We start from the raw sequence: 14,305 nt of genomic DNA, 5'->3' as shown, positions 1-14,305 counted from the left end.
GAGCTACACAGGATGTTAGGGTAACATGAGGTGCACTGTGCCATCCTGTACAAAAAGGGAAAAATATGAATGTAAGAAGTGTCTTTTTGAAGACACTTTTTCTAAAATGTAGTGACACCTGGCAACACCTCATCATGTGACTGTATCTTGACATTCCCCTTGTAAAGTCTGCTTTGAGGCACACGAACCACCGAAGTAGCCCCAGTGGCCTTCGCAGTGGAGGTGGGCTTGCCGCCGAGTATCACGTCCAGCTCTTTTTAGAACCAGCAATTCGTGGGCACAGCAGCGGAGTGGTGGTTTGCCTCCCGCACATTGTGATAGGCGTTCCGCAGCTCCTTCACTTTGACCCTGCCAGGGCCGGCTCTGGCTTTTTTGCCACCCTAGGCAAAAAAGCCACCCGCCGCCCCCCGTCCCTCCCAGCGCGGCAGGGGAGGGTGCCGAGCCCGGCCGCGGGCCCGCAATCCCCGACCGCCGAGAGCGCCGGGGGGAGGGCGGAGAGCCCAGCCGGGGTTCTCCGCTCTCTCCGACTGGCCGGAGCGCCGGGGAGAGGGCAGCAAGCCCGGCCGGGGCCTCGCTCTCCCCGACCGGCCGGAGAGCTGGGGGGAGGGCGGTGAGCCCGGCCGGGGCTGCTCTCCCCGACTGGCCAGAGCACCGGGGAGAGGGCGGTGAGCCTGGCTGGGGCCCCGCCGCGCTGCCCCCCTCCAGGCGCCACCCCAAGCACATGCTTGGTGGGCTGGTGCCTGGAGCCGGCCCTGGACCCTGCACTGCAGTGTGTCCTGGTCCTGCCCCTTTCTGTCATGCATCGTGAAAGCTGTCCATAGGCAGGGCCGGCTCTAGCTTTTTTGCTACCCTAGGCAAAAAAGCCACCCGCCGCCCCCCGTCCCTCCCAGCGCGGCAGGGGAGGGTGCCGAGCCCGGCCGCGGGCCCGCAATCCCCGACCGCCGAGAGCGCCGGGGGGAGGGCGGAGAGCCCAGCCGGGGTTCTCCGCTCTCTCCGACTGGCCGGAGCGCCGGGGAGAGGGCAGCAAGCCCGGCCGGGGCCTCGCTCTCCCCGACCGGCCGGAGAGCTGGGGGGAGGGCGGTGAGCCCGGCCGGGGCTGCTCTCCCCGACTGGCCAGAGCACCGGGGAGAGGGCGGTGAGCCTGGCTGGGGCCCCGCCGCGCTGCCCCCCTCCAGGCGCCACCCCAAGCACATGCTTGGTGGGCTGGTGCCTGGAGCCGGCCCTGGACCCTGCACTGCAGTGTGTCCTGGTCCTGCCCCTTTCTGTCATGCATCGTGAAAGCTGTCCATAGGCAGGGCCGGCTCTAGCTTTTTTGCTGCCCCAAGCAGCAAAAAAAAGCGCCGCCCCCCGAGGCCCCCCGCCGAGCGCCGCTGGAACCCCCCCCCCAGAGCACTGCCCTCCCGCACCACCCCTCTGCTGAGCGCCGGAACCCCCCCCGAGCGCCGAGCCCCGTGCTGCCCCCCCCGCTGAGCTCTGCGTCGCCGGAACCCCCCCCCCAGCGCCAAGCCCCGTGCTGCCCCCCCCGCCGAGCTCCGCGCCGCCGGAGCCCGCCCCCCCCCAGAGCACCGCCCCCCCCGCACTGCCCCCCCGCCGAGCGCCAAGCGCCGGAAACCCCCCCCCCGAGCGCCGAGCCCTGTGCTGCCCCCCCACCCGCCGAGCTCCGCGCCGCCGGAACACCCCCCCCGAGCGCCGAGCCCCGTGCTGCCCCCCCCCCCGCCGAGCGCTGGGCCACGCCACCGAAGCGCCCCCCCCCCCCCCGCGGAATGCCGCGCCGCGCTCCCCCCGCCGCCCCTTACCAGGTGCCGCCCCAAGCATGTGCTTGGGTGCCTGGTGCCGGCCCTGTCCATAGGTATCATAATTCCTATGGCTGGAGTGCAGCTGGGACTGGACTCTCCCCAAATGCCGATGAGGCCCAGCAGCTCGGCATTGCTCCAAGCGGGGGATCACCTGGTGTGTGGAGCAGGCATGGCCACCTGGAAATATGTGCTGAGACCACTGCATGCGTTACCCAGCAAACAGGAACGGGACTTTCAAAATTTCCAAGGAATTTAAGGGGTGGGGCTCACGGTTCATCACCTGAGGGCAGGGTGGTAGACTTCAAACTGTTGACCAGAGAGGCGAGAACAGGCGTTGTGGGACACCACCCCGAGGCCAATCGCAGCGCTGCAATCGACCAGGGTGTCTACACTAGCACCACGGCACTGTAGCCCTGGCGCAGAAAGGTGTACGCCTCTCGGCGGGGTGGGTTTGTTACAGAGCAGCTAAGTGGCTTTGCAGCATGTGCACTTCGCTAGTTACACCGCAGAAAGCTGCTTTATTGTGCAGAAACTTGGTAGTGTAGACAAGGGCTAAGGGGGCAGGAGAACTGGACTTTAATATTTGGGGAATAGGAAGTGCTCCCATATTGAAAGACGGTATTATCCTGTGTAAAGCAAGAGGGCAGTCAAAAAAAGGCATTTCTCCTTCTCTTTGCCCGGGCCTGGTTTCTGTAACGATAACGTTACACTAACAGAGCTGGTGGTATTTAATTCCTGTTCCCCGTGACGTTTATAGGGGGAGCTAATAGCAGCCCCTCTATTTAGGCTGCCTGACCCTTTCCATAATAAAATCCTCTTGCAGTCTTTTCTTTGAGATGCTCTCACCCCACCATCGTTTGCGGTGGGTCATTGATATTCGGCCCTCAGGCTGGAGAATTGGCTTTTCTTTGTTCCACCAGATTCCATTCAGATATTGCTTAGACAGGGCTTGTCTCCACTTATATTTTATAGCACTCTAACTTGCTGGCTCAGGGGGGTGACAAATCACCCCCCCCCCCCCGAGCACAGCAAGTCTGACCACTTTAAAGCACTAGTGTAGACAGGCTCTGAGCGCTGGGAGCTAATCCCCGGGTGGAGGTGAATTACCGGGAGCGCTGGGAGAGCTCTCTCCGACCACTTGCGCGCGATCACACTCGCACTTCAAAGCGCTGCCGTGGGAGCATTCCCGCGACAGCGCTTTGAAGTTTCCAGTGTAGCCATGCCCATAGAAACCCCAGGGTTTCTATCTTTTTTCATTTGGGGACCCCTAAAACATTTTGAATGGAGGTGCGGACCCCCTTGGAAATCTTAGACAGAGTCTGCGGACGCCCAGGGGGCTGCAGACCACAAGTTGAAAACCACTGTTATGTGGGAATGACGGCCTTTCCCGGACTCCTTAGACCTAGTTTGCCAGCCCCCGTTTGTCCTCGGGCCACAGGTGGAGAACCACTGACATAAACTGTTCAGAACAATCCCCATTTCCTCTCCGGCACTTGTGTTCCTGCCAGAATATCACTGAACTCGAACCTCCCACAGTGCCGCCTCCTGCCGCCACCCCCAAAGCAGCAGCTCCAGCTCCTGTCCTGGGAACAAGTGGGAGCTGCTCTAGCAAGAGGTGTGGGCTTCCCTCACTGGGCACAGAACATGGCTCCAGCGGCCCATGGCACCTCTGGGGGATCACATGGAGCAGGACCTCTGTCCCACCCAGCCCACTGAGCCCAATAGCCCATCACCCACCCAGGACAACAACCTGCTCCTGCTGCCACTGAACATAATGCCGTGGCGCAAGGAGTAGCAGCCTGTGCTGAAGGTTCAAACACACAGAGGGACGTTGCACACTCAGCACATACTGGACGCTGCGGTGTGAAGCCTGGAGACGGAATTCAGTTGTGAATGTGTCAGTCCCAGGGCTGGCTCAGCACGACCTGAGCCTTGGAGACGCAGCTGAAAACCGCAGAGCAGATCAAACGGAGACAGCGCAAGAGAGCAGTGGGTCCCTGCGCAGCCCCCGTGGGCTCGTGTCCCACCAGCTCTGTTTTCCCTTTACGGGGACCCTCTGCTCTGATTGTGGATCCCCCCAGGTTCCTGGAGTCTCTTCAGTCCGTGTGTGGAGGGGGAGGCACATGGGGATGGAGCCGTGTTCTCTAGGCCCTGTGGGGTCCCTCGTTAGACAGGAGGCTCCCAGGGCTGGGGGGCGAGGCGGGAGAGCCCACAGTGGAGGTGGTGAACCCTGAGATACAGCTGGGCACGTGGGGCCTGTGGGGAGAAAGCCCTGGCGGACGGGAGATGTCTCAGGAGGGGGCAGCGTTCAAACCTGGCTGGACCCGGCTGGGTCGGGTTCTCTTGGCCCTGGCGTATTAGTGTCAGTTTCTGAGCTGAATCGTGTTTCTCTCATTTCCTGCCCATCCCCCGACTCGGGCCAGGTCCCGTCGGGTAAGTTCTTGTCCTCCCTGCTCTTTGCAGCTCCTCCCAAGCTGGCGTCATTGCTGCGTTTCGCTAACACGCCCTGAGGAGACTGGTCCAGACGATGGGGCCCGACCCCGTCCCTGGGGTGCAGACGAGCCCCCTCCCACCGCCCTAACTAACAGCCGCCCAGGGGTTCTGTGTCAGCTCCATTAGCAGCCTCCTGCCCCACACTTCTGCCTTGGGGATCTTCTCTCTCTTTGCTCTGGCCAGAAAGGCTGGAAGCGAACAGCCTCTGGGAGAGGGGCCCCTAGGAAGCAGGAATGAGAAGGAGCTAAACCTGCCAACCCTCGGGGAGCAGCAGTGGGGCTGCTCTGGGGAGTCCATGGTGCGCTCTGTCTCTCAGGCCAGCGCTGTGTCGCTGTGACCCACATTCACTGAGTGCCCCACTCCCCCCTGCCACTCGCTTGGGCCCTCACTGGACATCATAGAACGTGGCTCCCATCATCTCCCCGTGAGAGCCATTCGCCTGGTCAGCAGGGGGCACTGCAGACCCATCCCCTGAGTCATTTCAAGCCAGCCCTGGGAAAGCCCTGCACTGACCGGGGACAGGGCCGGGTCGGGAGGGGCAGGACGCGCTGTCCCCAGTCGTTCGTTCCCAGCTCTGATTTCCGGGGGGCGAATGCTGCTCTGGGAGACGCTCCCGCAGCTGTGCCCAGACCACACTGGGGCTGCGGAGCCTGTTTGGGTCATTGGCTGGGGCTGTCTCAGGATGCCCAGCTGTGACCGAGGGTAGAATGGGGCTCTGTGATGCCAGGACTGGCCATGACAGAGACCTGAGCTGTTCCACAGACGCCGATCTAAGGGATACGGGCCCCAGGCCTGATGCCTGACGCTCACCCCCTTCCTGAATCACTCTCCCCCAGGCAGGGGTCTCCCACCCCCGGCTTCACCAGCCCCAAGGGCCCTGTCTGCCTGGTGGTGCTGAAATCCCTGTTATCTTTGAACCGTCCCCGAGGACAGGTAAATATTTGAGGGTAAACCAGCAAGGGGCAGTGACCTGGGGCCAGATCTCTGCATCCCTGGAGCTGACACCAAGCCAGGGCAAGCAGGCTGCAGCCTCACTGTGTAGGTGTCTGCAGTGCCGGTATCTGTGCTTGGGTGTGACAGACCAGCCCTCTCCCTTCCCCCTCTTCCCAAATCCAGAGCTCCCTTGTGAGTCTCCCTGCAGGACCCAGCCAGTCCCAATGATCCTATATTCAGTGTGGATGGAAGAGACCAGGGCTGGAGCGTTCTCAGTGCAGATGCAATGTACAGAGATTTTGGCAGCAAATATTCATAGCGTAATAGATTCCAAGGACAGAAGGGACCATTGTGATCATCTAGTCTGACCTCCTGCATAACCCAGGCCTGAGAACTCCCCCAAAATAATTCCTAGACCAGATCTTATAGGAAAACATCCAACCTTGATTTCAAAATTGCCAGTGATGGAGAATTCATCACAACACTGGGTAAATTGTTCCACTGGTTAATTACCCTCCATGTGAAAAATGTTCATCATATTTCCAGTCTCAATTTGTCTAGCTTCAACTTCCAGCCATTTGATCGTATTATGCCTTTCTCAGCTAAATTAAAGAGTCTCTTATCCTAGGGGAATTCTGCACCAAAACACCCAAAATTCTGCATCAAAACATTCGGCATATTTTTTGTCAAAATAATGCAATATAATCACACCAGTTTCACTTATTTTGGTTATTTATTTAAACTACCATACAGAAAAAAACCCCAAAAGAACTGTTCAGCATTTCCTAAACACATGGAAGTTAAGTTACAAATACTTGGTAACCAAGACTCTGCATTCCAGTTGTAATCCTGGATTTTCATTTGAATTATATGACTTTTATTTTGGTGTTTGGTGTTCTGGCGAGGCGGCCAGCCAGCACAAGTGCTCAGATGGCAGAGCAAGCAAGGTGCCTTCTTCCTGGGGTGGGAGGTGAACTCACACAGCTGCACCTCTGAACCCTGGGTCCTCACTGACCCGGACAACCACTGTGAGTGGGGTGGGGTGAGGGAGCAGAGAGGGGCACAGAACAGGAGCTGTGGCTGTAGAACTCAGGAACATGAGGCAGAAGGCAGAAGACTCGGCCCCAGGCACTCTGGGGTCGGCGTCCTGCTCACAGTTCTATGTCTATGAATCCTGCTTGTGGCATTTCCCCTAATTATTGTCAGGTGACTTCATTCATTAAACGTTTCCTTTCTACACTCAGACTCTGTGCTTGCGAGTGGGGCAGTATTGCCTCCCATAAGCACCTAGGGGTGGGGTGTAATTTCCCCAGGTTACTGGGTGGGGGCTCGAGCCGGTTCTGTATTGTTTTGTTGAAAAGGAACCTCTAGATATTGAACCCGGCCCTGGTTCCTGCCGGCCCCACCTGGCAGAGGGGTTACAAACTCATTTCTCAGCAAGCTCCTCCCCCCTGCTCCTGCCAGGGCTTTCCCAGCATCCCGGCTACTGCACCACCACCAACCCCAGAGGGGTCCCACCCCCTGCCATGTAACCAATGCGAGGGGCCAGAGCCTCGAATCCAGTAGCTGGGGGTGGTGGGTAAATATTGTCCTGGCTGCGTCCCCAGCCCCAGCCAGAGACCTGACACGGCCCTTGTTTACCCCGGATCAAAGCGAAGCTCCGGCTCCGGAGTCTGTATCAGGGCAGAGCAGGCTGGTCTCCAGCACAGAGCGTGGGGGGAGAGGGAGGAAGAAGGACCCAGAGGGGGGTGACGTGTGTGTGTCCCCTTGTGCCTGCCCGTCTGCCTGCACCCCAGGAATGGGGGCCCCAGTAACCCCGGCCTGCCTGCTGCTCCTCCTGCACCTCACAGCTGGGACGTCTGCAGAGCCGTAAGCCCTGTCCGTGTCTGTCTGTCTGTCCACGTGGTGGGCGGTGCGTGGGGGGGGGGGGAGTTGGAAGCAGCCGAGGGCACCGATCAGGGGGCTGCTTGATCGGAAACTGAGGGATCCCATTCTCCCCTGGGAGCTCAGTCCCTGATGCTGGGTCCCTCCTGGGCCCCCCTGGTCCTGCCCCTCCAAGTGCCAGGGGAGGGTGGCTGTGATTAAGGCAGTGGCTTGGGGTGTGGAGAGCTGGGTTCAGTGCCCAGCTCTGCCACAGACGCCCTGTGCGCCCCGGCCAGACACCGACCCTCTGAGCCTCAGCTCCCCTCTGTACCATGGGGTGATGATCCTCTGCGACCGCCAGCTCCCATCAGCCTGTCACCTCCTCAGGCCACGGCCTGTCTCTGCCTGCGGGTCTGTCCAGCCCCAGTGCAGAGGGACCAGGCTGGGCCGGGCCTCTAAGCACCAGTGAAATAGAACAGTAATTACCGACGAACCCAGTGCGTTAAATGAACGTCTCAGCCAGAACCGGGGAGTGCCCGAAGGTGCAAACGCCGAAGGGTTCCTGTGAGAATGTGCGGAGGCCCCGGGGTGCAGACTGAGCTGGGGGTGGGGTGGGGTTGTATCTAAGCCAGTTACTGGCTGCAAAGGGCTCAGGTGCTCAGTACAGCCCCAGCCACCCCCCGCCGTGCACAGGGGTCTCTGCTCACTCTCAGCTCCACTAGCTGCCCCCTTCTGGGCAGACCGAGCAGCCGAGAGGCCGGGGATGGATGGGGACTGAGCCCCTCTCTGCACCCCCAAGGCCCCTCCAGGTGCGCGAGAGGCAGGCTGGGGTGGGGGAAGGAGCAGGGGAGCCTTGTGAAACGAATCAGTCTCCAGCACCGTCGACCCAGCTTTGGCCCCAGAAGGAGGGACACTCAGAAATCGGGAGTCACCCCCGGTCCTGGGGGAGGCTCTGGGCTGTCCCCTCCCATCCCCCTCCCCCACTGCCCCCGGTGCTTTCCCCTCCTCAGGCACTATGTGGTGGTGAGCCCAGCTGTGCTCTACCACCCGCACACGGGGACGGTGTCAGTTCATCTCAGCGACCTCAATGAGACCGTCCGGGTGAGCGTCCGGCTGGAGAGGGGGGATGGGCCCAGCGCTATCACCCTGCTGGAGAGAGAGGTCCAGGAATCCCGTCTGCACGAGAACGTGCGCTTCCAGGTGAGCCCCCACCCGCAGCCATCGACACGGCCCTGGGCACTGGCCATGGGCACGGAGCCCATCAGCCCCGGGTCTGCAGCCCCAGCCCAGCCTCAGGCCCCGGGCACAGCAGGTCTCAGGGACTGGCCATGGGCACGGGGCTGGTCACTCAATGGGCAGCTGTAGCCACAGAACTCAAGCCCATCCCGCAGCAGCGAGAGACGGGGGGAGCGGGGATGGGGTGGGGGGTACAGAGAGCGCCCTGGCTTCCAACTCCATCGAGCGCCCCATGTTCATGCTCCCTCCCATTCCTGGTCCCCCAGGCTGGGGAGAGGGTTCCTGTGATTGGAGGAGGCGGAAACAAGGTCTCACAAACACTACTGTCCCCCCACCCCATACGATAGTGGGTCTGCGCCACGACCGGCCCGTTACTGGCCGCTGTGGCCTTGCTGGGGGTCCCCGTGTGCAGGTTCCAGCCCCGTCCGAGGGGCAGCAGGAAGTGGCAAAGCTGCACGTCTCGATCCGGGGAGATGCCCTGCAGTTCTCTGAGCGGAAGAAAGTGCTGGTGCAGGCGCTGCAGCCCGGGACCTTTGTGCAGACAGACAAGGCCGTCTACAAGCCAGGACAGACAGGTGAGAGGGCAGGAGCTGTTGGAGCGAGTTTCCTGGGGCCTCAGGCCCTTGGGACGGACTCCCGGGCTCTGGGGTCGGGCTTGGGGCCTAGCGGGGGATTCGGGACACTCATTTCTAGGACCCTATCTGCACCTGGCCCCAGGGGAGAAGAGGCCCAAAGCCTGATGCCTGTTTGGTGGCCTGTCTGGAACCAAGTTGGGGTCTCAGCCCGTCCTTGGTGATGTCACAGACACTGCAGGGGGCACCGATCGGCCTCCCCTGGCAGCCTCCAGCCATGCAGGGCAGAGCCGTGGCTCATTGGCAGAGGGCAGCATGGGGAAGCTGGCGCTGCACTGCCCGGGCTGGGCCCATTCTGCGGGTTCACAGAGGCCGTCAGTGCCCGGGGCGTCTGGCTGGCACCTTCCCCAGCTGGGAATTCACTCAGACAAACCAAGCTGGGGTTGATTCCTGCCTCTGCCTCTGCTCCTTTCCAGTGAAGTTTCGAATCCTCAGTTTGGACAAAGACTTCATTCCCAGTACCCGGAAGGTGAGAGCTGGAGGTGGGGGTTGGGGGCAGGGTAACAGGGCCCTGGAGCACTAGACATGTTAGGTTTGTCTACACCAGGCAGGCCATTCATCCGGTTTGAAATGAGACATTCCTCTTCATGGGTGGTTTGCCCCCGTCCAGTACATGCTTGTGTCTGGTATTGGGTGGGGGGTGCCATTTGGAAGTGCGCACTGCTCCGCCCCTGCTGGCGTGAACTCACACACACCGAGTGTACGAGGTCACACCAGAGGGGACAGGCCCACACCAATCCTGGAAATCCCGGGATCTCCGGTATTCTGGGAATGCCTCAGCCGCCACCCTGGTCTTCACTGCAGGGGGTCAGTCTCCCAGGGCAGGTTAACAGCCTTGCAGTAGCAGGGCTTGTGCTGGCCTGCTGAAAACAGCCCTGTGGAGCAGCCCCCTGGGCCACAGAGCCTAGTGCCTTGGGCAGTGGCCTCTGTTGTTTGCAGTCTCTTTACTGCGCAGAGTGTTGATTGCACATTGCATGGAGCCGGAATGAGGGTGCTGGGCACCCACTGGCATTAGTGCAGTCTGTGATTGGCTGTGGATGCCAGCCCCCCCCCGGGATGACAGTCATTAGCACCTTTCAGCCTAACCGTGCTGTGCGCTCTGAGTGAGGTGGCAGAATCAGGCCCAGTGTTTAAATACAGATTGACAGCTCCCCTCCCAGCCACCTCACCCGGGCACTGGCTGCAATGCAGACCCCCCCGGCCCTTAGACTGCCCGTTGGCAGAGACCCCAGCATCTCGCCCTGCTCCTCCACGCACAGACCAGCCACCCACTGCCCCGTTTCCGCCAACGCAGGGAGGGGGGCATGGGAGGGGCGAGGGCTCCAGCCTCATGGGCTCCCCTTCCTGTCACTGCTCTCTCGGTCACCCCCATCCGCATGATCCCCCATGGCCCCAGAGACACCCCAGCCCTCGGGAAGCCACAGGCAGATCTGTGGGTAGTGGGGGGTGTTTCCTGTCCCTCTAACCAGCCATCTCCTGTCTGTTTGCTTTGCAGCTGCCCCTGGTGACCGTGCAGGTCAGTCTGTGCCTCTCCAGCCTCCTCCTCTTCCTGTCTGGCTCATCCGAGGGCCCCCGGGGGTGTTCAGTCGTGGGGATCCCAGAGGAGTCTGGGCTGTGACCACAGTGTCCAGCAATCCAGCCCTAGACCCCTCTGCCCTGCTGTGGGGGTGCAAAGGGTCCCAGAGCACAGGGCGTTTCTGGGCTGGGCCCCATGGGGGCAGCGAGGGGACATTTGTGCCATCGGGTTACGTCCTCCCCACCCTGAGTTTGCAGCATCTGGGGCTGTCTGTCCGGGAGGCAGGTGGGTTTGGGCCTGGCTGGGATCCCTGCCTGAGTCACTCACCCCGAATGTTCCCAGCCCCCAAACTCTGGGTCAGGCAGTGACTTGATCAGGCCAGTGGGGAACTCAGCGGGAAGCTCCCTTGGGAGCCTGATGGGGGAAGGGCCGGGGGTCTCTGGGAGCTGCAGGGGCAGAGGGGAGGGATGGAGGTTTAGGGAGGCTGCATGGAGGGAGGAGGACAGGAAACATACCCACAGAGGCCTAGCACTGAGATGGAAACGGTCCCTATGGCGTGTTCTCTGGGCTTTGTCCAGGCTGGAGATGGGGTGTCCCTCGGGAGCCTGTTCCCCCCGGGGTGGTGCCCTCACGTCAGGGCTGAGGGGCGCTGGCAGGGGCCCCCTTACCCAGCGGCTGCCCGGCGGTGCCTGCTCCAGGCTAAGGAGAAAGATTTGAGCCCCCGGCCGTCGATCCAGCCCCCGTCGGCAGCACAAGGGACTTGGGGGCTGCTGGGGACGAGCCGTGTGTGCGGGCAGTGGCTGAGCAGGGCGTGTCCATGTGCCAGGATCCCAGCGGGAACCGCATCGCCCAGTGGCGAGATGTGACTCCGCAGCAGGGCATCATGGATCTGTCCCTCCCGCTGTCTGCAGAGCCGGCCCTGGGGACGTACGCCATCGAGGCGCAGGGGACGAGGCACTCGTTCAGCGTGGAGGAATATGGTGCACAGCGGAACCCAGGTCAGCGACTGAGGCCGCGGCTCCGGCACGTCAGGCAGGAGGGGGATTCCTGAGTCTCCTTGGGGCGCGATGCCTGTGCGTCCAACATCATGAGTCAGAACCATGGCTGTCTCATGTTTTTGGTCTGACTTTGGATTTCTGCAGCCCCCCCGCCCGCCTCCGCCCTGTGTCTGTGGGAGGTGGATGGGGGCAGTTACTGTGTCACTAAAGTTATCGCAGGAGCTGATCCCGGCTCCTGCTGCTGGAGCTCACTGGCTGCCAGATGAGACGGAGCTTCCAGCTTCTCACCAACCCGCCAGCATCTAACTCTATCCCCCCAGCCCCACCTCAGCCCCCACCCACATCGGCCCTGTGCCCCCCAGACCCATCTCTGCCCAGCCCGAGCCCAGCACCCACCCACATCTGCCCTGTGCCCTCCAGCCCCACCTCTGCCCAGCCCCAGCCCAGCACCCACCCACATCTGCCCTGTGCCCCCCAGCCCCACCTCTGTCCAGCCCCAGCCCAGCACCCACCCACATCTGCCCTGTGCCCCCCAGCCCCACCTCTGCCCAGCCCCAGCCCAGCACCCACCCACATCTGCCCTGTGCCCTCCAGCCCCACCTCTGTCCAGCCCCAGCCCAGCACCCACCCATATCTGACCTGTGCCCCCCAGTACCACCTGTGCACCTTCTGGGAGTGGTGTAGAGCCACAGCACACAGGGAGCCTGCCTTAGCCCCGCTGCCCCGCCGACCGGACTTTTAACAGCCCTGTCTGTGGTGTGAACTGGAGCCACCAGGGTCCCTTTTCGACCCGGCGTTCCAGTCGAAAACCGGACACCTGGCAACCCTACTGCTGCAATCTGCAGCCTCTTCTCAGCCCTGCTCCATTTCCGGGCCCTTCCCCTTCCCGCCCAGCCGGCAGGTTGGTGGGGGGCTGCAAGACCCGGGGAGAAGCTCCAAGGCGGAGGATGGCGATGAAACCCCCGAGCCGGGGCTGCGGGTCGGTTTCACCCTGTCCCTCTCTGCCCCCCAGTGCTGCCCAAGTTCAAAGTGACCCTGGAGCTGCCCCCCATGATGACGGTGCTGGATGAGACGCTCCTGCTGCGGGTGTGTGGCCGGTGAGTGTGAAAGCAGCCCTGCCGGGCTGATAAAGGTGGTACCACCCTGGACCTGACTTCCCTCCCCGGTCCCCCAGGCCAGGATCTGACCTGCCCCTTCCCTGCCTGCGCCCCTGTCATAACTATAAAGGGAAGGGGCAGGTCAGATCCTGGCCTGGGGGACCGGGGAGGGAAGTCAGGTCCACTTTATTTCACTAGGAGGGTGGTGAAACACTGGAATGCGTTACCTAGGGAGGTGGTGGAGTCTCCTTCCTTGGAGGTTTTTAAGGCCCGGCTTGACAAAGCCCTGGCTGGGATGATTTAGCTGGGAATTGGTCCTGCTTTGAGCAGGGGGTTGGACTAGATGACCTCTTGAGGTCCCTTCCAACTCTGATATTCTATGATTCTATGATTCTATGAAGGGTAACAGCTGTCCTGTGTACAGTACTATAAAATCCCTCCTGGCCAGAGACTCCAAAATCCTTTTCCCTGTAAAGGGTTAAGAAGCTCAGGTAACCTGGCTGGCATCTGACCCAAAGGACCAATAAGGGGACAAGATACTTTCAAATCTTGGGGGGGGGGGGGGGAAGGTTTTTGTTTGTGCTCTTTGTTTGGGAGTTCCTTCGCTCTTGGGACTGAGAGGGACCAGACATCAATCCAGGTTCTCCACATCTTTCTAAACAAGTCTCTCATATTTCAAACTTGTAAGTAAATAGCCAGGCAAGGCGTCTTAGTTTTATTTTGTTTTCTCAACTTGTAAATGAACCTTTTACTAAAGTGTTTATCTCTGTTTGCTGTACTTTGAACCTGAGACTAGAGGGGAGTCCTCTGAGCTCTTTAAGTTTAATTACCCTGTAAAGTTATTTTCCATACTGATTTTACAGAGATGATTTTTACCTTTTTCTTTAATTAAAAGCCTTCTTTTTAAGAACCTGATTAATTTTTCCTTGTTTTAGATCCAAGGGCGTTGGATCTGTATTCACCAGGAGTTGGTGGGAGGAAGGAGGGGGGATGGTTAATTTCTCCTTGTTTTAAGATCCAAGGGGTTTGGATCTGTATTCACCAGGGAATTGGTGACGGTCTCTCAAGGCTACCCAGGGAAGGGAATTAGCACATTGGGATGGTGGCAGCGGACCAGAACTAAGCTGGTAGTTAAGCTTAGAAGTTTTCATGCAGGCCCCCACATTTGTACCCTAAAGTTCAAAGTGGGGAAGCAGCCTTGACAGCCCCCCTCTGCCCCATGCTCATGGCCAGGCAGGGCTCCCTGGGGCTCTCACTCCCAGCCACATGACCAGCCCCACCCCAGCAGGGACCCGCCTCCCATGGGCAGGGACGTTGGCCCCGTTCCCTCCCACTTACCCTCTCCCTCCCCCCTGCTAAACAGATACACCTCCGGGAAGCCCGTCCTGGGGAGGGTCCAGGCCAGCCTGTGTTGGGAGAAACAACCAACATATCTCTGGTCCCCGTACGGTTTTTATGAGGAGCCAACAACCATGTCTCTGTGCATGGTGCTTACTGGCCAGGTGAGTGTGACTGGGGATGTGGGGGGGGGAGGTACATGACATGCTGCTGGAGGAGGCTCCTCTCCATGTTTTTCTTACACTGGCCAGAGGGGGCGCTGTGATCGTCTGTGATGAGGTTGGTGACATTGGTGTAAAGCTGGTGTAAGTGCAGGCGAATCAGGCCCTGGATCCATCCGGGTCCCCATCTGGCAGGCTGGGGGTGGGGACTGGCAGCTGTGTAGCAGGGCTTAGGGACTTAT

The 14,305-nt window shown here is 60.6% G+C and overlaps 1 protein-coding gene across 3 annotated transcripts in view; it reads left to right on the top strand.

Annotated features, from left to right (window-relative positions):
- Nucleotides 1-6,823: 6,823 nt before the first annotated feature.
- The window catches only part of LOC101940807 (alpha-2-macroglobulin-like protein 1), a 51,249-nt gene continuing 43,767 nt past the window's right edge, over nucleotides 6,824-14,305 (top strand). Inside the window, exons 1-8 of one of the 3 annotated variants that reach the window (XM_065577456.1) lie at nucleotides 6,824-7,091; nucleotides 8,096-8,285; nucleotides 8,734-8,896; nucleotides 9,370-9,422; nucleotides 10,449-10,469; nucleotides 11,296-11,449; nucleotides 12,480-12,564; nucleotides 13,928-14,066. In XM_065577456.1, the coding sequence (XP_065433528.1) occupies nucleotides 7,021-7,091; nucleotides 8,096-8,285; nucleotides 8,734-8,896; nucleotides 9,370-9,422; nucleotides 10,449-10,469; nucleotides 11,296-11,449; nucleotides 12,480-12,564; nucleotides 13,928-14,066 (876 nt within the window). In that variant the 5' untranslated portion in view covers nucleotides 6,824-7,020. Of the gene's footprint in view, nucleotides 7,092-8,095; nucleotides 8,286-8,668; nucleotides 8,897-9,369; nucleotides 9,423-10,448; nucleotides 10,470-11,295; nucleotides 11,468-12,479; nucleotides 12,565-13,927; nucleotides 14,067-14,305 lie in introns of all 3 variants that reach the window. The other 2 variants (XM_065577457.1, XM_065577455.1) reach the window with 2 other exon arrangements.

This window comes from Chrysemys picta, chromosome 24, assembly GCF_011386835.1.
Source record: "Chrysemys picta bellii isolate R12L10 chromosome 24, ASM1138683v2, whole genome shotgun sequence".
NCBI classification, from domain to species: domain Eukaryota; kingdom Metazoa; phylum Chordata; order Testudines; family Emydidae; genus Chrysemys; species Chrysemys picta.
The sequence above is the reverse complement of the archived record's forward strand: the minus strand, read 5'-3'. Positions and strand labels throughout refer to the sequence as shown.